The 21,347-nt window shown below is 45.2% G+C and overlaps 1 protein-coding gene across 1 annotated transcript in view; it reads right to left on the minus strand.

Moving 5' to 3' along the window:
- Nucleotides 1-13,413: 13,413 nt before the first annotated feature.
- The window catches only part of PRKCH (protein kinase C eta), a 247,447-nt gene continuing 239,513 nt past the window's right edge, over nt 13,414-21,347 (minus strand). The window contains exons 13-14 of the mRNA XM_037832583.1: nt 16,234-16,377; nt 13,414-14,722 (exon numbers count right to left, since the gene is read on the minus strand). Coding sequence (XP_037688511.1) covers nt 14,576-14,722; nt 16,234-16,377 — 291 coding nt within the window. The 3' untranslated portion in view covers nt 13,414-14,575. The remainder of the gene's footprint in view (nt 14,723-16,233; nt 16,378-21,347) is intronic.

Raw genomic sequence — 21,347 nt, forward strand, 5'->3', positions numbered from 1 at the left:
AAAACATTCTTTCATGAATTGTACCACACCAATGCAAGTTGTTGTTAATAGGATGATATATGGGAATTCGGTACTTTATGCACAATTTTTCTGTAAACAGAAACTTCTCTAATAAAAAAATTTTAAGGTGGTGCTCACACTATAGTAGGGGAAAAAACTGAGGGCTTTTTTTCAGGCCAGTCTCCCCACCTGTAAGAGGAGTTCAGCTAGATTGGAGATTTTAATCTAGGGGCCCATAGTTTAAAACAATGACTCCCCAAAAGTGTAAGCAACTTTTGGTGGGAGTGCAAATTTTTCTAGGGAAAGAAACCATCGATTTCAATGGATTCTCATAGAATCCATGGTTCATAAAATGTTAATCAGTACCATTTTCATCCAGAAATATTTTCAAGTCCCTCCCAGAGAATATTTGGAGAACTGCACTTCTAGAAGCAACATTTGTCAAGTTCAGGCCACGGGATTATGAGAGACAGGGCAGCCACTTAGAATACTTTTCTACCCGAGTTGGAAGGGACTCAGCTACTCAAGACCCCATGTTACCGGTGAAAAGGGCTCAGGTTCTAACCACCCATTTTACAGAAGGATAGCTGAGGTGCAGCCAATTCCAGTAACTTCCCTATAAAACCACTGAGGGAGCAGCTGAGCTGAGACCAGAACACAGACCTCCTGGCACGCAGAACCGAGGTCTGCCCTGAGGAAAAGCCCCTCGAATCTGGCAGTCGCCTAGGAAGGACAAGACATTTGTGGCCGCCGCCAGGAGCCCAGCTGGTCATTTGCAGTTTGCTGAATGTCGACATCCAGGCCGCTTTTCACGGAATCCTCCACTTGTCAGACCAAATCCAGCCATCGGCCCGTCACGCAGTCCTATCAGCTGCCTCCAGCACAAGCTTCCCGGCCCCGCCCCGGCCCGCGCGGTGCACCTGACCCAGCTCCGCCCCGCGCGGGGGGCAGCCGCTTCCAGCCCGCAACCCCAGCGGCGGACCTGATAGGAATCTGCAGCCAGCTTCCGACTTCGCTGCCACCTGGCTTTTCTCAGCGTTGGAGCCAGCTCGGCGGCCCGCCTGGGTTGAGTGAGACAATAGGTCGGCCTTTGACCCCAGAGACGAATTGGGCAGAACTCGGCATGATTCTAAGACCCTCTGCCTTCCTTCTGGTTTTTGGAATCCACCTTCACTCGCTTTTCTGTTTTTCTACACAACTCTCACCGCCACTGTAGTTCCTCTCTAGATCCACGTCGATGGGGTGGTTTCTGGCGCTGCAGAATCCAGTATTGCAGGAACAAAAGCGAACGCCGGTCCCAAGTGTCTGTTGGTTTCAGGTCTCAACTTACATTTATTAGTTCATTCATTCAGCAAATAATGGAGCAGCTACTGGCTAGGCTTTGAGCACAACCGATGTACTCGACACTCAGGAAGCTGACAGTCCCCTGGGGAAGAGATGATGATGCTTAAGCTGTGATTTGATGGTGGAGTGGGAGTTTGCTAGACGAAGTGGTGGCCTAAAAAGGGGGAGCGGGGGCACTGCAGGCAGAGGGAACAGACATAGGGTGATGAGAGAGAACATGGCAAGCTATAAGACCTGCTAGAAGGCAGGGTGGCTGGTGCTTGTAAAGAGATGGTGCAAGTAACATTTGATGAGCTGGGGAGGAGGCAGGAACCAGCTTACAAACCAAGAGCTAGAGAAAGGAATATATCTTGAGGGGAATGCAAGGCTTGGAAGGGTTTTAAACAGGGAAAGAACCAATGAGATTTGATTTCTCAGGGAAGGGCTGGTGCAGAATTCCTATAAGTCCCCGTACAGGTACAGCAGCAGCATTCAAAGAGACACTTTCAAAGGCAAGGGCCATTTTTCTCGCACTTGGGGCCCAAATTATCCAGTTTTCTTCTGCTCACCCCAGGCCTGCCCTGTTGTCTTATTCCTACTCTCTCCTGTTCCCCACTTCCTGACCAGTTTGGCCTTCTACATCCCACTGTCTCTTTCCTAGCCTCTAGGTGAGATGCTAAATTGACTGACTGTACTTCCAATCCAGCCACCCACTCTGTTTTCAATCATTCATTTACTCATTGATTCAGTTAATTTTTATTGTTATTGCTAATGTGTCAAGTGTTGTGCAAGTCATTAAGGAGGCAGGAGGAAAGAAGAATCACATTTCTTGATCTCAAAGAGGATAAGAATTGTCCAGTGGTTCTCAAACTTGTCCACATGTCAGAATCACCTGCAAAGTTTTTTGTTTGTTTATTTGTTTTTAAATACAGCTGTTTGAGCCTCACCCCAGACTGAATGAATTGGAATCTTGGGGTGAGTTCCAGGAAGCTGTATTATGAAAACTCTACTCCAGGTAATTCTACTCTGCAGCTAGAACCATTGATCCCTAGAGGAATGCTGAGCTGGAATTTGTCTGGCAGCTATTCTTTTTCATAGTCGATAAGAACAAATCCTCTTTCTTTAGCCACTCTGGCTTCTGTCCACAAGATAGAGAAATCACCAGAGAGGAAGACAGGGGACAAGTTCAGTCCCACTGAGCTGTAGGCCTGGGACTTGCTCACTTACCTTTAAAAAAGCAAAAAGGAGCAGCTGGGATGGATGGAACTGAAGAGTATACTATATTAGGATGGTGGAGAGGGCTGTGCCTACATAGGACACATTAGTCATCGTTAGAAAGCAGGAAACCAACTCTGGCTTCTTGACACAAACACTCCTCCTTTCTTGGTACCACCTTCATTACCAAGGTCAAGAACCAGGGGTGATGGCACCAACCAGTTTCAAATGGTGGTTGTGATGAATAACTAATTAAAAAAAGTCATCAAGCATGTCATACTCAAATCCATAAATCTCCACCCATAAAGTTTGAATACTGGGATGGACTGAAGGACACTGTAAGCTTACTATCCCAAGAAATTGCCCCCCATTTGCCTCTGGTCACCCTCTGAGAGAGTCAGGGAAGGGGTGGGCCTGGCAGATCATGCCTGGAACCCCCTATCCTGGAGGACCAGTCTCCATTGGGTTTCCAGTTCCAGTCAATTTCCTGTCTTTTGGCAAAGATTCCTCACAAGAAACCTAATTTGTTAAGTATTTGTTGAGACATATCTACGGGTCAGGTACTGTGGGGCCTCAAATATGAATATATTCACAAATCCATTTGGGAAAATAGGACAGAGTTGTGTGTAAAAGTAAAGAAATACAAGACTTAGCTGTTTCCAGACAACAGAGGATAGGGAAGACAGCAAAAAATTGAATAGAAAATAGTGTAGTCTGAGGTAAGTGATTCAGTATCAGCTGTTGATAGGACTTGTACTCAAATATCCAACTTCTTTCACACAGCCCCCAGAGAACTTTGGGGGGTTACTTCTGGTCACTTTAGGATTCATCTTATTGGACTTAGTGGTCAGGAGGCTACTACCTCCTATACCAATATTATCAAACGCTGTGGTCCAGTCAAGTTGCTGACTCTCGTTTCTCTCATCACCCTTGTCATCACCTCTATTTTGGGTATGCACCCATCTCTTCTACTAGAAGCTGAGTCATTATTGGGGGTGGGGGAAGGATATGAGAAGGAGATGAGAAGAGAAAAATAAGTTATACATTATCACCTTCAGAGAAAGGATAAGGAGAGTGGCACTTGACTTAACGGTAATAGAGCCTTACATGCGCGCAGTGATGTGAACCCTGCATGGGAGTTTGTACTTAGTCTTCCCAATTATTTCTCATAGATACTTGTGGCTTAAATAGCTGGAACCAAGAGCTTGGAGCTTCGAGTTTTATGTAGAAGGTGACTGCTACCTGGAGAAAGTCATTGCATTTCTGTGCAGAGGCAGATGCCCTGATCCTGCCTGAAAGCTGGAGGCAAGTAGGAGAAGAGCCACTTGGTGTCTCCTTGGGGGAAGGAACTCTTTGCCTTCAGCTTGCTGGGTTACACATCCCGTCCCCCCAAAATGGTCCCCAATTGAAGAGATGGCTGTATATCTGAAATAGAGATGACAAGGGGGATGAGAGAAGTGCGAGCCAGTAGTTCTTGAAGGGTATGACTTCTCTTACATGTGTTACTGTTTCATGTCTAGATCTTGATCTCGATTTCAGTGTCTCTCTCCCTCTCTGTTGCACACATATGCACAGTGACCAACCGAAGACAAGGAGAAACACACAGGGCTGCCATGGTGGCCAGCAGGAAGTCAGCAGGAAGGAGAGGAGTAATGGGGTGGGTCCTGGCAGGATCCCGATTTATAGACCCAGAGAACTATCCCAAACCTTACAAACCAGTTCTTCCCTTCTACTTAACAGAGAAACAATAGTCTCAGGGTCCCCCAATCCTTGTGCCTTAGCTCTAATCATTACTGGGCTGTCACCTTGCGTCTTTCTGCTTTGCTGTTATAGCTTCTGTGCAATGCTGTGCCCCTGGGGCCAGGGGTCCCAACCCCCACTGTGTGTCCCCTGAATGCCCAGGACTCCACTGAGCCCTGTGCTCAGCACTCCAGAGGAGCCCACAGCCTACCTGGGGAAGGGGATTAGATGAGTAGTTCTTAAACTCCAGTGTGCGTCAGAATCTCCTAGAAGGCTTGTTAGAACACAGATTACTAAACCCCATCCCCCAGAGTTTCTGATTCAGTAGATCAGGGGTGGGGCCCAAGAATTTGCATTTCGAACAAATTCCCAGGTGATGCTGATGAGAACCCCTGGATTAGACTATAAAGAACCAAAAAGCAACACAGAGAGAAAGAATGGAACCTGAGTAACAGAAGGTAGAAGGAAGGAAAGGAATAAGGGTAACGTTGTTTATTAGGGCAGGAAGTAAACTCCACGGGGAAGTCCTGGGGGCCTCCTGCTCCTCACACTTTCATCCACCCCAACTGTGGGCTTATTGATAAGTTCTCACAGTAACATTTAGACTCCTTTATGCTCAGGGGTTCTGGCCCACAAGAGAGGCTAAAACCACCACTTGCAGGAGATTCCTTAGAGCTGGTCCTAAAAGAGCTGGGAGCTGTATCCTTCCAAACCCCTCACCTCTTCTTCCTGGTTCAGACTGCTGGGGGCTGCAAAACCACCTGCCTCCCAGGATGCCTGAGGACTCGTGTCCTAAAGAGTCTCAGAAAGTGATGGTGGAGCACTCATCCACATTTGTCCTACCCTCCACACACACACACGCACGCACGCACGCGCGCGCGCGCGCGCGCCCACGAGGGCCAAGAACACTGATACCCAGAGAGAGGTAAGGGGATGGGTACATTGTGACAGGAGGGGTGGATGGATTAAAAACTGTACAGCTCACACTGTACACACCTAGTTACTCTTTCAAGGCTCCAGTCCTCCTGAATCAAGAGCGAACATGGTCTCGCTTTCACAGTGATCAGGTCTGAATGTGGGTTACTGAGGTCTAAAATGATGTTTGAATGTAACACATGCAATGCACACACAGTTTTAGCTGTCTCTCAAGTGGAGGCAAAAACCCAGAAGCTGATCTAAAATGACCCAGCTCTCCAAATCTGTTCACTGTGTGAGTGCCTCCATTTGGCTATGGTAAAACCGAGGCACAAATGATATATCCGGTGGCCCAAAGCTTTTCCAGGGACAGTGGCAACCTCAGGTGTAGGCCAGAGATTGGCGAATGCGGAAGCAGAAAGTGAGAGTGCTCCGCCTAGAACTGATGCCCAAGGGCCCCAGGCATGGAGCAAGCAGCTGGAACTCGGTCCCATTGACTTCCCCAAAACTCTTCCAGCTGCCTAGCAACCCAACGCCACCTGATCTTAAGTACAGGATGGCCCCACACCCAAACAGCTGCCTGACCACAAGACCAACTCACAAGCCTCAGCAAACTTCTCAGACCTTGGCTGGCTCTGCAGGTAAGAGACTGACATCACATTGAGGCAAATGTGAGCCCTGCCAACCCAGACTATAGAGATTTCTACTTCATCTTATTATTGTGAATTCCAAACAAGAGAATTAGAAACTGTCAACTGATTTTCTATATCCAAAGCCTGGAAATATTTCCAAAAGGCCCATGTATAGACTGGGACCTAGAAGTCTCTCATCTCCTCCCCTTTTCTCCACCCCTGAGGGGGTGGGGAGGCAGAGTGGGGGTGAGATGCCCTGGAGACCCCCTTTCAGTCTTTTTCCAGAAGAATCAGTGTGTGGCTGGTGAGTGTTTCTCCCCCTGGAGAGGAGATGAGTGAGCCCCTGGCTGTGCTTCCTGAAGCCACAAGGAGAGGAAAGCCTGCTGCTGATTCACCACCGGCTGCTTCCTGGAATGGCAGTGCTGGGCTGGCCGATGAATGGTATTTTTCCAAGGTGATCCAGAGCTGTTACAACATTCCTGCTCTATCCCCGTCAGACCTTCCTGTAAGTCCAACCAGAAAGTTACCCAAACCATGCATTCTTGACGAGTCAAGCACATGACCTTCCAGACATAATGGTTCCAATATGCCTTAATTTCCCCCCCTTGAGACTTGGGGTCCAGTCACCCCTACTGCCTTTGCACTTCTTTATCCAGCGCTAAGCCTGGCTGAGCCAGTATGGGGAAAGTCAGTGCTCTACCCTCCCTTCCCGAACCCCGCTAAGCAGTCAAGGCCTTTGGGACTGGGGTTATGTATTTGTCTGGCTGGCATTGGAGTCATGTGGAAGCAGATGTGTGGCTCCAAGTCAGCTGGGAAGTGAAGAACTTGCCTGATTTCCCTTACAGGACTGTCAGCTGAGAAAGAGCCCTTAACTTTCTTTGTCCCTGCATTTCTCACAAAGACCCTTTCTCTGGCCCTGCCCAGCTCTCCAGCTGGTCTCAGACAGGAAGCTACCATGTTCCATACAGAATGAGTCTTGGTGTTTGTTTCTTTTTTTTTTTCTTCCCAGCAGAAATAAGGCACTGCTTCAGCAGTAGTCCCTGCTTGACCCTGGTGTCTGTTCCTCTCACAAATAGACATGAAGGAGAATCCAAGTCTCTTTGCCGCTTTCCAAAGGTAGTGGCTTCCATTTGGACTGGAAATCCCAATGTGTGGTAATTGGGGATGTGCAGAGAGGGGCGAGGAGAAATTCTGGACTTCTCATGTTCCATCTGATGAGGCAGTTAATATATATTTTTATTATCCTCATTTTAAAGACAAAGAAACTAAAGCTCACATATTTTAAATATTTTCCCCTATGACACCAGCTAGTAGGAGCAGAGCCAGGATGAATCCATCTCTGCCCAGCTTCAAAGGCCATGATTTTCTTGATATTCGCAGGGCTGTGCTGGTAAATTGGCTCTCAAAAACAAAACAAAACAAAACAAAACAAAAAAAACAAACATAGGAAAGGAAAGGAAAAGAAAAATCCCTGATACGTAGCATTTGCTAGTTTCCATGGGGTAAATACTCCCACCATGGCCAATTTCAAGCCACCATTGTAAGCTCATTGCACATTGAGTTGGAAAGAGATGCTTAAAAAATATTTTTTAGCAGCTATAGCACCCTGTTGTATATTTACTAAGTTGTGAGCTCCAGGAGGGTGGGGACCAAGTCTGTTTTGCTCACTGTTGTGGCCTCATCACTTGGAAAAAGGCCCAAGTCTTAATAAATATTTGTTGGATGAAGAAAAACATTGAATTTATTCTCTTTGTTCCCCCTCCCAATTTTTTTTGCTCCTGCTGTCAACTCATATCATGCCCATCTTGTTCTGATACAATTAGCTTTTTTAGACTCAAGTAAAGGTTATGTTTACTTCTTAAATTTGTTATTCCAGCATGGAACTGTGAAGGAGTATTATCTTTGTAGTAAAAAAAAGTGTATGATGTCCAGGTTTGATTGTGTCATCAGACAATACAAATTTCTTAAGCATCTACAACGTACCTGGTGCCCTGGATATAACAATGAGGACACTGGGCTGTCTTACTATTGACTGGGTTAATTTGGGTTAACAACATAACATCTCGACACAGAATGTGAGCTCCATGAGTGCAGTGATCTCTGTGTGCTTTTGCACCCTAGCTTTCCCAGCAACTAAAACATGCCTGACATATGGTAGTGCACAATAAATATTAGTTTAGTGAATGAATCTCCAAGCTCTAGTTCTCTTCTGTGTCAGAATCTCCTGGGAGGGCATGCATAGTTTAAAAGCAAAGTAGCACTTTGTCCCATTTTCTGATTTTTGTGTTTAGTCATGATGTTGAATGTTTAAAATCTCAAGATTAAAGGAAGGCTTGAAATGTGCATGTTAATCCAAAGGGACCAGGGGTTATCCAAAGTTGACAAACATGAGTGATATTAATCTGTTGATTGCCACATTTTGGGTGGCATTGTTTTTTTGAATCCAGCTTGACCACAAGGAGGTAAGGTGAGATCTTGTCATATACCTTGCGGAAATTCAGCTATGCTAAACTGATACATTACATATCTCTGATCCAACAGTCTAGTAATTGTCAAAGAAAACAAGCGTAGACTTACAAGACTTGTTCTTTATGACCCTCTCACAGTCTTAATGATCACCCCCACTTATAAATCACTGCTTAAATAATTCTGTTCTGCAATTTTGCCTGTAATCACGTGACTGCTTTGTATAACCTCTTTATCTACCTTGGGTTATAATTCATTTTGTCAATGAATATGGTACCTTTTTCACTTTGAAAATCATTCTCTTCAAGAAAACACAGAGGAAGCAGAGTTGGGAAATCCTGCTTTCTATTGCAACCACAGACACTCTATTAGCAATTGCTAGAAGGGAACTTATCCTTCTGGCGATCTTCTTCAGTGATCTTAACTACAGAAAGTCCTTTTCTTTTCCATGCATGAACAAGCATAAGAACTATGAAAGGCAACCAGGTATAAAATATTGGTGAGTAAGTGACTTTAGGGATAAGTGACCTGTGTGAGCCTAAGGGGATCTTGGCATGAAGAGAGCACTGTGAATTTTGCACAGAGATGGACGGGGAGGAAATCCCAGTGATGGAGGTTTTGGATGTGGCGGAGTACTGTGGAGTCGGCGTCTTCCGGTGAAGGCTGAGCAGCCATATCCCTATCCTCACTTTCAGTCATGAGAACACAGGGCTGGAAGAGAACTTGAGAGGTCATCCAGCTTATTTCTGGCACCTTCAGATGAAATGATGTCTAGAACACCTGCCCCGGTTCCTCAGAACTGTCTGATCTGAAATGTCTCCAAAGAAGATTCCTCTTTTACCCTCTGCAATCCATTTGGATGTTCGACCACACTCAGTGCCTACACAATCTTCACTCTGTCTAATCTACATTCTTCTCGTTGTGCTCCAAGCTCTTAGAAGAATGAAGCCTCTGTGGCGTAAGATCTGTCTTGGCAGCATGATAAAGGCTGCCCTGGGCAGTCTGGAAGGGCCATTGCATGGGGTCAGGAGTGCTGTGGCCCAGTTTCCTTGTAAGGATACACAAGACTAGGGAGGCTCTCATTTTACTAGAAAACTGCCTCATGGATATCTTTATATAGGAAGGAAAGGCCCTGGATTCTATTATTGGTTTCAGATTCTGAGGCCTGCCCCGATTTACTGAACATCTTGAACACATGCTGCCCTCTCTTCTCTGAGCCAGTCCATAGATACACTGAGGGTCCAGTGGGTGCCCAGCAGGTACTGGTGCTGGGTGTGGGCCCTGTTTTATTTGGTCAGAAGTGAACTAAATGCACCTTCTTGTTAAACCCAGCAGAACAAAAGAATTCATGAAAGGCTGGAGAGAAAAGGCATTTTAGGGGAAGCCATAGGTATTTTTTGGCCTCCCCTTTTTAGAGTGAGGAGCAGAGTTTCAAACTTAAGACTGATTTTGCATATTAATCAGGGTAGAAATCTTCATAACATGCTAGGAGAAGTTTTTCATACATCTCCTGAGGAATCTCCGCAGCCTACTAGTTAGAAAAGTAAAATCCTTCCAACTTGGAACTGGCATTGCATCCGTAGCAGATGAGATGGGCAGCCTGAAGAACATGGGTGTCCCACTCTGTCCATTTTCTGGTGGACCCAACAAGCAAACTTCCCTCAATCCTCAGTGGAATAGCTGATGATAATAGTAGCTAACATTTATTGAGCACTTTCTACATTCCAGAACTGTGCTAAGTGCTTGACATAAAACATCAAGTTAGCCCTCATGGTAGCAATACAAGGTAGGCATGTACTATCCTCACCCCCGTTTAATAAATGAGGAAGTTGAATTGCAGGGATGGAACTAACTTTACTCAGAGCAGGTGATGGATTCAGCACACAGGTCTGCCTCTGCTCGAGCCAGTGCTGCTACCCACTGGGACATCTGGCCTCAGAGCTGCAGTGGGCAGCACAGGGCAGGGCTACTGTCACAGGCAGGCTATGCCAGGGCAAGAGCTGACACGGGTGATGAAGAGGATGCAGAAATACCTGGGAAAGGTGGCTGCCAGTCCTGGACTCTGAAAGAGCATATAAAATAGATATGCAAATCAAGATGCTATGCCATGTTGGCGGTTGAAAACAGGCTATATAACGGGTTGGGCTCTGAAAATCAAATGGTGGAGGAAGGGGGAGAGAGAATACAGAACAGACTTACTACACTGGGGAATAAAGCGTGAGGAAGGGGGAGGGAAAGAACAACTGACAAAGGAGTGGAGGTGGTGGTGGGGCTGGGACATGAAGAGGAGGATGGCACCCTTAGATTTGGTCTAGTTCACAGGAAAAAAGGGAGACCACAAAGCCCCGTTTACAGCCACGCTCTGGCCCTTCTGTCAAACCTGCAATTCCGGTTAGAGGAGCACAGGACCACAGAGCTTGTTTCCATTGCAAATGTCTAAGACCGTATCAGAGTTTTATCCTCAGAAGCGACAAAATGAGGAGTTATAGGACTCAGTGTGACTGAGCCAGGGGCAGTCACCATGGCTGTTCGGTCATTTTAAGTCAATATTGCCAGATTAAGCGATAGGGATGACCAAACCTGGGGGTAAAGAAGATATAAAGCTTTAAGGCCAAATCTTTGGTTGGAATATTCTTAAAGCAATGTGTACACAATTAACATCAATTAAGTAATAAACGGGGTGTTTTCATTTTTGCTTTTTCCTTTGCTGCTGCAGTAGGCTCCTGGCTGTGTGCTTTCTTCCTGATGAAGCCTCAGGAGCTAGCAGGGTGGGAGGCCAGGAGTTACTGAAATGCGAAGAGGATCCTCCAGGAGGGGAGAGAAAAGGACTGGAACCCAAGACTCAGAGGTTACCCCAGGGATTCAGAGGAGATTTACAGAATCCACTGTGGCCTAGACTACTTCCTCTTCCTTGGGAGGTCCCAGTCCCAGTTGCGTCACTCTGGCCTGCCCCAGTTCCTTTGGGGGCAGGGGGGAGTGGTGGGAAGGGGGTGGAGATTAGCAACTTCAGGCCTCTAACATGCAAATCATACAATCTCACTGCTGATAAATGAGTCTCCAGAGAGGATGACTAATCCTACTCTGCCTAGCTGGCAGGTTTAGCTTGTGCTCCCTGTTAACCCGTTTTATTATTCTCAAAAGCCCACATAGGTGGGATAAACAGAATCGACCTTATCAGATTGGGTTAAAAGTAGGTAGTCTGGAGTTCAGCTGGTCTGTTTGAATCTTGAACTTACTGCTTATAGATGTGTGACTTTAGATAAGTTACATAACCTTTCTGTAACTCAGTTTCCCCAGCTGAAAAATGAAGACAAGACTATCCACCTCATGGGGTACTGAATGAGTCAATACATTTAAAGTGTTTGGAACAGGGTCTCTACCTAGTAAATGATACATCTTACCCATCATCATTAAGCTAAAACATCTTCTGGAAAGATTGATTAACACCTCAAAGCAAACACTTTGCAGCTATTCTCCTTTGTAATACTTAGACCACATTTCTAGCATTGAGTTAGGTCAGTGTGGAGTAGCTTGGGAGAGAAGGGACAAATGGGTGTGGGGGTGAGGACGAGGCTCGGGAGTAGGATAGGCGATAAGGCCTGAGCATTTCCCAAGATTCTTTATTAGAGAGGCAATATATTCCCGAGGGAGTGAAGGGTCAAGGTAACCTCCTCTTGACCTCCACCCTGCCAGCTGAATTAGGGAACCAGACAGCCCCGGCAGACTCAGCACCTGCTGACTGCTTGGCTCTCTGCCAGTCTGCTCCAGGAAGTGCAGGCAGGGCAGACTTATGATCCCTCAAAGGGGGTGTGGAGAACTGATGAAAGATGTGAAGTGGAGCTCTAACCCTGGAATTGTAGACTCTTCTTGATAAAATATCCTGTACCTCTTCTCTCTCCTCACATATACGAAAGGGGATGAGGAAGAAAGCACCAGAAAACCCATCATAGCAAAATCACTAGCTGTCAGAAAACCTATTGGATGGTTCTGGGATTAGCTTAAAAACTGGATTTAACTCCAAGTGGGAGACCTGGGAATAGATAATGGAAAGGGAAGCTGCTGCACATCACACAAACTCACCCAAGAGAACACACATGGCTCTGATCATGAATGGCTTTGTAAGTGGACACAGGGGCACATTTTATTCTTCTTAGTTTTCTGTCAGTGTAGAGAACCACAGAAGATCCTGAGCTACAAGATAGCTGTGAAGGCCAAAAACATCCCTAAATCAGAATGATCCTTCCCTTTCCTGTAAATCTGCTGGATTAGAACTTCAAAGATTTAGACTCTAGACATGGGTCCACTCCTTACCAAATCGGAAACCTTTGGACAACACACTAACTCAACTCCCCTGAGCCTCTGTTTTCTTCTCATTTGAAAAAGGTACCTCAGTATTCACACTGCAAACAGTGGCAATAGTGGTTGCATGACCTGCTTAACTCACAGAGATGTAGTGAAGAGCCAGTGAAATTATGTAGATGAGAGTCCCTAGGAATTGCTAAGTCCTAAACAAATGTAAAGGAAGGCTCCTATTCACTCTATTCATTCAAAAGAATTTTTTACCTTGAAATGCTAAAAAGAACACAGGGCAGACAGTTAGTACTAGCTAGATATCCCTCAGCTGCTTGATGTTTCCCCATCCCATTTACAGTTTGAGTGAGCCATGTGGTGGCCAATCAAATGTGAGCAGAGGTGACATATGTCCCTTCCAGCAGAGGCAGTTGAGCAGCAAGCACCTCCTCCATCTCTCTCTTCTCTTGCTATGGCAACCTTGAAAACCACATTTTCCAGATGGCATAATTACAAGATGGAGGAGAGCCACAGACTTGCACTAGACTTTATGTGAATGGGAAATAAATATGTGTTATGTCTAGCCACCAGGATCCCAAAGGTCAGACTGTTACAGCAATGTCTAGCAGCCACTACCCTGATTCAGAATAGAAATTCCAGTCAGTGAGAGAAAGGCCAGGTCAATTTCAGGGAAACAAACAAGATTATGCCAACTTCTCCTCTGAGGAAATCGCTTAAAATCTAGAGTTCCATCCAATCTGCTCCAAGCTTTTATACTGATAAGAAATCTACCCTCCTAGTAGAGCTGGGACCAATGCTTCTGGACAAAAAATTTCCTTTTGCTAAAAAATTCATTTATTTCCAGCCAGATAAAATTCTCCAGTGATACACATAAGGTTACATATCATGAGGTCCTTTGATAAATGTACTTGCTGCAAGATCCACGACTAATTATTAAAGGGTATACCAAACAAATGTCTTTTTCTCTTAAGATATAATTTAAATAAACTGCTAACACACAAGCCAGAGTCTGGTTGACATCAGTGGAATGCGATTCTTCATTATGAGTGCAGAGCAATATCGAGCCACTGTTCCATGATGAGATTCCACAGGTCAGCAGGCAGCAAGTGCCTCCAGCTCTGCCTGCTGACCATGTGGATATTTGCTGTTGGATGAGTGACCTGTTTCTTCTGTGAAAAAGAGTTATGTGCAGGCAAATAAGAACTACATATGCGACATGGAAAGGCATTTCACAGAATGCAACAATATTCAGGTAAATTAATGGACACTAGAATGAAAGCCCCATGAACACAGATCCGCTGTTCATACTACTGGGTATTCTGGCACCTTCTCACTGGACACTCAATAAATATCTATTAAATGAAAGTAAGAATAAGAGGATAAGCTGTATCAGTTGTCTTCATGCCCAGCATCTGATTTGTGAGGTTTACTGATATCTATTTTTGTTTCTTCAGAGTGGATCTTTCTATTTGAAAAGCCGTTCCTTTTCTTAAAAGACCTTTAAATTCTTCATTAGCATTTATTGGCCTCTTGCAGACAGCCAGTACTGGAGGTTCATTGGCTCCAAGGAAGAGCACAGAGGGGTCCATAGAGTCAAAGTCTTGATTTATCTCTTGAAGTAAAAAGCCTGTTTGGCTCAGAATTTTTAGGATCTGGTTTACTCTTCACACTGTCTCTTCTTGTGGCCTGTTAATCTCCCAAGCCCCAAATAGCCTCTGAAAACTCATAGGTTGAGCAAGATACTTCTTCATGAAATCTCATTTTGGTATCAACTATTTCCAGTACCATGGCTCCCTCAGGACTTGAAATAGTTGATTTCTTGAAGTTCCGTCCTTCACAGAGTTTCTCTGCTTGCTTCTTGAAGGTAAGATTTTTGTTCTAAGGCTGATGCTTGGAGTTCCCACAAAGGGAAATTCCTGGAAAATCTCTATTCCCTTTTGATTCTGGGACTGTCTCTCTCATTCCCCAAAAGGCTATGGTTGCAACTCTGGAGACACATAGGAAAAGTTTCTAAACTCATCCTGGTTAATCATAGGAAGATGTCCCTCATCAATTGGGGTTAAAACTGGCTCTTCCTTTATGAAGTCGGGGTCGAAATTACTGACATCTTCTCGGGATTTCTGTCAAAAGAGAAACAAAGGTCAGATTTTATGCACTTGAGACTTACTCATCTTACATGGAGCTGAGCCCATTCCAGTGAGTTCAGAGAACTGCTCTGTAGCTCATTCAGTAGCATTATTAACAGTTATGATAATTATGATTAAACAGTGCTTTACAGCAATTCTACTGCATTGTGTATTATTATGGCATTTGGTAACCATCAATTCACTAATCCCATGAAAATCTCGCTGAGCAGGTTAGCCTTAGGCTGGGAGGCTAAAGAATTAGTTCAGTCACCTGAACCGGCCGGCTCATGGCCCCTTATTCTCCATTTCACGAGGCTCTACTTCTCAACAGGCCTTACCCAGGGGGCACACAAGTTCATATTTGTCGACATAGACTAGGTAGTTCACACTTGCCCCATCTATTGTTTGCACACAGTTCTACACACTTGAAGAGATGTTCTTTAAAGATTTCTTGGAAATGCTAAGCTTAGGGAACAAATGCCTCTCATTCTACACAAGCAGATTCATCAGACCCTGCTGGGGCAGCTGTGCATTCAGGAGTCTAGGGTCCAGCCTCTCAAAGCAAAGCTTTCTTCAAACCCAGAGGAGCTGGCAGGTGGTTGTCCATTAAAGGCACTGGCTTTACCTCTGGATGCCTGGTGTCCAACAGTTTAGCAGGCTGTTACAGAGTAAGCCAGCTGTATGTGTGGTGAAGCTGTATATTTAATATCTTTATCAACTAATGCTGAAAAGATAATCTCTACCAGTGTCAGACATCTCAGTTCTCTTGCCTAAGTTGATGATACTTCTCTCTCTGCCTTGGCCCCACCCCTCCTTCTCATAGCTCTCAATGTATTGCTAGGCCCAGCTTCTCTGCCTTCCCACTGTGGGTTTTGTGACCCACAGAGGAGCGAGAGTTCAGCTCTTAGACAGGGAGCTGAACCATCCTCAGGAATGCCACCCCAAGCTTCTCAGCTTGGGCTGGAGGACTGCATTCCCACCCCCCGGTACCCTCACTATTTCTCTAGTCAAAGAGGACTTGGCCTGTTCTGGCAGCCGTCCTTACAGACATGGGCTCCCCAGGTCAAGGAGCCAGGCTTCAGGGAAGTCGGTAACATTTCACATCATTCACACCAAATGTCTTTGGGGCTTGAGAAAAGCATAAAGGGCATCTTGAATAAGGAGCAGGAGAAAAATGGGCTAGGAACAAGGAATTTCTACATTAGCCAAACTCTTTTGGGGAAAGTTTCAGGACCCTCAGAACCCAGGGAAATTTTAATTTAGGTTAAGACATGATGGGCCCAGGGCAAGTGAGAGGTGAAAACCGTGAGAAGGAACCTGGGCATGAGGAGAGAGGCAGCCTCAGGGGCAATGAGCTTTTGTCTCCCCCCAGGGTAAGGCTGTTCTGTAAAGCTTCAGGCCAAACTTCTGGTCATTCTGCAGGGGGCCATTTGGCTGCCCAATGGACGTTTAACCTTTGAAGAAGCAGCAAAGTTGATTCAATTCTAATGGTCATGGACACTTACGATTCTGGGTCTGAAAGGTGGTTCTAGTTGGCGATGGTTCAGCTGGGCCCAGTCGATTTCCTTAAAGAAAGGGTGTCTCAAGATGGCGTGCTCACCTCCCTGAGTCAGGCTGCCCAAGCGCATGGTGGGGTTCTTGGTCATGAACTGAGGGAGACAGAGAGGGTGTTAGTCAATCATTCATTCATATATATCAAGCATATCACAAGACAGCAGGCATCAGCTATGGCCAAGCAGCCTGTACGAGGCTTCCCGGATGATCTTGTTTAACTAGCTGGGCTTTCCACCATGGGCAGCACTGCAGTATGAATCACCCCTTACAGGCGCAATTGCTTGTGTGTATTTATGGCCTTCCCCACTTCCATTTCAGACACAGCCACGAAAAGAAAGCTGAAGAGTCCAGTTCTCTTTTCTGTAAACACCATGTATTTTTCTTTCCTGTTTAAAGAAAAGAAGCTCTTTATGAAATAGTATGCCATTCTCCAACTCTGTAGTTGCAGACGGCAGGCATCTTATGAATGGGGCTACTTTTAGGAACAGTTGCACCATTTTTCTAAACGACCTGACCAGCCAGCCAGGATTCCCGCTCTCTGACAAGACCACAAAGAGAAGAGTGGGACTCATTATTCTGAATATCTGTGTAAAGAAGCAGCAACGGTGGAAAAAATGTAGAGCTCTGTCTTCTGGCTCTAGTAAAAACAAAGTTGGTTGCTTTTCTTTATGCAACAAAGATATCATGGTTCTGGTTGAAAATATTTTCCTTCAAGATGTTTGCCTCCCATTTTGAAACAAGTTTAAGGACTGGAAATCTGTTGGTACATAGGCCAAAAATTACAACAGGCATTGCCACACATTTAAGCAATGTGTGTATAAAAATCCTTTGTCATTGTATCAATTGGGAAACTTCCTTGGAGCTGAGGTCCTATCAAGATATTCTAGGCTAAATCCAGTTTCACAAAATGGCCAATAAAATATTTTGATCACTTCCTCATCAAGGGACAATACAGGATAATTCACTTTTCATGACCAGAATGTGACCCTCAGTTTCAAAGAAAATACATTAATTAATGTTCCCATTTAAAAAAAATGAAAAAAAAATTACCTTGGAAGAAAAAAAAATTTTTTTTAAAATGTAAATCTAGTTGTCTTAAAACAGATCTAGACAAATTATGATAGCACTCTTTTCCAAGTCTGACTGAGGTACATAAGACAGAAGCAATGCCTGTGTTTATAGAAATTGCTTTGGAGCTGAATTTACAGAGTAAAGAAAAAGAGAATCATGTGCAGAAGGGCAGAAGGACGTGTCTGGAGGTGGCTACCCCTGCCACACCGGGTACCCAAAGCTGTAAAGCCTCCAGTGTGGTTTCAAATGAAAATGATAATGTGGAAGGAGTAAGCTTTAAAAGTTCCTAAGTGAATCTGGCAGTAGATACCTCATAAAATGTTAAAAAAAAAAAAAAAAAACTTCAAAGAGGAGCTAATAAAAAATGAAGACACTGATGGGGTTTAAAGGCTTCTCCTCTCTCCTAGTGACAAGGCATTAAAAGCCACAGGTGGTGTTGGATTGGAGGTGAAATGCACAAGTAAAAGGAGCGATAGATGGTCCAGTTAGAGTAGTTACCACTCCAGGTCGTAGATGTGGATAAAGGAAAGACCTATCTTGTAAATATGACTTGTAAATTCAGTCCTGTCAGATCTAGGAGTTAATGCTGCTTGGACTCCCTAGGTAAACCTGTGTAATGCAGAAAGGGAAAAATACCTACATAAAAGAAGTGAGTCCATGCTCCAAGAAAAGTCAATGGGAAACAATCCTCAATAGAATGGAAGTTTCTATTTTAAGAGCAAATTAATGCAAAACAATGCTGCAGAACACTCAGGATAGGAGACTGTCAGATCAGACCCAGATGGCTTGTGGGAACCTCCCAGGCCTGCCAGTGATGTGGGTAGAGGACAACTTGTGAGTGTGTGAGTACAACTTGTTCTCTGGGGAAAAAAGAACTGCTCTATATGCCAGGTGGCAGAAACCCCTGTGTCTGAGAGACTTTGCCCATTCTTCCCTGACTCTGGCACTAAATCCACACTTCCACGGGGCTCTCTGGGGTGAAGGGTGGGGGCAGTGGTATTGAGTAATGGGAACAGGGAACAAAAGAGGAGCAACAGATTATTAGTAGTAGTAGCAATGTTTTTGACAGAGGAACAAAGATAAAAACAACTAATACCTATTGTGATAGCAACATGCCAGGTTCTGGAAGGCTGATGAGCTCAGCTTTGCATTTGAGGTGTGTGAGCACCCACATGGAGAGGAACAGTCATGGACATCTGGAGCCCAGGCCAGGGTTAGAGAGTTCAACTCTTGGGGACATCAACATTTGGGAGACAGTTAAAGCTGGGAGGGCAGGCAACACTGCAAAGAGAAGGTATTGAACTACACCAGCCCCAGTCCTCAAACACATTTTATTTGGTGTTTAATTTTAATTACTTATCAAACATTTAAAAACTAAGACATGTCACCCAACTTCTCTTGGCAAATGGGATACTCTTGGACACTGGGCCTGCACTCCCTGATAAAAGAGGCCTGGAGTTGGGCAGTGGCTGCTCCCTTCAGATGAAGCAGGGAACCCCACATGCCCCACCACTCCCTGCAGCCTCACGGCTTGTTGGCGTCACCCATCAACTTTGCCTGGATCCTGAGCTCTGGCACAGAGTGAGAAGAAAGTCATGGTGGCAGCAGGAGGAGCCCATGAAGAAGCCAGAGGAGTACCACGACACAGAAGTCAGGAGGGGAAGCACTCCACAGAGGAGGAGGGAGGGTGGCTGGTGGTACTAAGGGAGTGGAAGGACTGGGGAAGGGGCTGTGGCACCCCTCTGATTACTCCCCTCCAAAGACAGAGAGACGAGGAGTGAAGGGAACACTTGGCATCAGTCCCAGGACTAAAGTCTTCCAACGGGACACACTGGTGGAGTGTGTAGAGCTGGAGGCCAGTCTCGGGGGCCCTTCTTAACCACCCCATTCCTGCCTGCTGTGAACGGTGACGGCATAACCCTTCCGCAGAAAGCTTCCTCTACGTGCTTGTGTCCCTAATGGGGCCCAAGTAACACACAAGTTAACTACAGCGCTGTTAAGGGCAATTAATTTCATCCATGTCTAAGGTCATACTTAAAACTTGCCTCACCTAAACTGACCTGCTCCTCGACTGTGGTCCAAAAGAGAAAGTCAGCCACAGAAGAAAATAAAGTGACCTCATGAAAGATTCTGAACACATTTACTCAAAGGAGGCAGAATGTTTTCTAGGGCCAATAAAAGCACTTTATAACCTGCAAACAGCAAGTGAGGAAGCCAGGGTGGAAAATCTAATCTACCCCAAATGGAAGTCTCAAACTAAAGAGCAGGGGAAGGGAAAGGGTCAAGAACGCATGGACTCATTTCGTATTCCCCTTCCTTCTGAGGCTTTTGTTAAAATGGAATTTAACTAAAGGATATGGAAGGAAATCAGTGGCACACTTTGTCTTGAGAATGAGAAACTTAACCGTTCTTCCAAGGCCGCAGCGGAGGTGTGACTATAGGGGCAAGCAACTAGCCATGATCCCTCCTGAGCGCAGCTCCAAAGAGAAATGTAAGGAATTTAGGCCAGGTTCACACGAGAATGTCCTGGGAAGCCTTCTGCACACCAGGGAAGGATATGATCCCTGATACAGATGGCACCCAGCAGGGAGGCTACCTGGCTGGGCTCTGCAGTTGACAGCCCGTCTTTGGGTACCAGCTCTACCATCCAGGAGCTGTGTGACCTCAGACAGATTTCTTAACTCATCTGGGCTTCTGTCTCATCTCTAAAATGGAGATTTCTCCATACCTTATAAAGTTGTTGTGAGGAGTAAATGAGATAGCCTATGTAAAGTGCCTGGCACAAAGGATGTCCTTCATAAATGTTACTGAGTATTATTATCCTGTTAAACTAATTATAGGCAGATCCTATTCTACCTAAAAGCAGGGGCATGGATCTTAGTCTCTGAGAGACAAAAATCTGAAGTCAGCCTTGACCCCAAGGCTCATGCAATTCTCCCTGTTACCCTACTTTGCAGCCAGGAAAGGCAGAAATAAGAAAAATGATGTGTTCAATCCCAGGCTCCCACAGTGAGGCAGTAGTGGTGATATTTGAAAAACAATTTTTTCTGACAGCAAATCTTTTCTAAGGCAATCTTAGAATAAGAATACAAACAACACTCAGGTTTTACTGTGCAGTTTATCTGCCTTAACACTAGGAGGGAGATGATAAATGCAGGAATATAGTTCCAACAGAGCAGCTTCTCTGTAAATCTGGGGTCAGGTACAGGACTGATTGTGCCTTGTGGACTCTGCTGCACACGAGGAGGCTTTTGCTAGGGGTTGTTGGATGTTCCAGTGGACAGAGTTTAATTTAACCCTGTATAATAACAAGTCCTCAGACAACAGGATCCAAATGTACTTTTAAGCTTATTAAAATGTAGGCAATGGCTGAAAGTATTTTTTCCTCTTTCAAAATCTGTCTGATTTCATAGGAAAAGGACTAGTTATGTAAACAGAGCAATTAGTCTCATAAGACTTTCTTCCAGGAGTTAGAGAACACTGTATTTCCCTCCTAATAGTTGGATTTGGCCGGTGAACAAACTGAAGGACCTTCTCCTTTCATTCAATTTCAGACTTCAAGCAAAGGGGCAGAGAGAAAGTTAGCAGCTAATGCTGGCAAGCCTGAAGGGAAGGAAACAATGCTACAGGATATTCCCATCAATATTCCAGGGACATTCTCTGAAATGGAACAGGGGCATCTTATGGCTCTATTAGAGAGTGCTGGTAGGGAGGACAAAGCAAGTGCACAGGACACAGAGTAGAGTATGGTTCATGGCCCTGACGGCCAAGCTCACTCATGACCACATGCTTGTGTGTGTGTGTCACAGGCATGCGTGTCTGCCTTTTGCTACCGTTAAAGGTCAAGAAGACCTTTCATCAGCCTTCTCATTTCACACCCCTCATGCCAGCTGAGGTGGTGAGGCACAGATCTGGGGATGACCTTGTCACAAGAAAAGGCAAATACAAATATTTAAACCTACAATAAGCCTGATAACACTCCACTGGGGGTGGG

This window comes from Choloepus didactylus, chromosome 4, assembly GCF_015220235.1.
Source record: "Choloepus didactylus isolate mChoDid1 chromosome 4, mChoDid1.pri, whole genome shotgun sequence".
Lineage (NCBI taxonomy): Eukaryota > Metazoa > Chordata > Mammalia > Pilosa > Megalonychidae > Choloepus > Choloepus didactylus.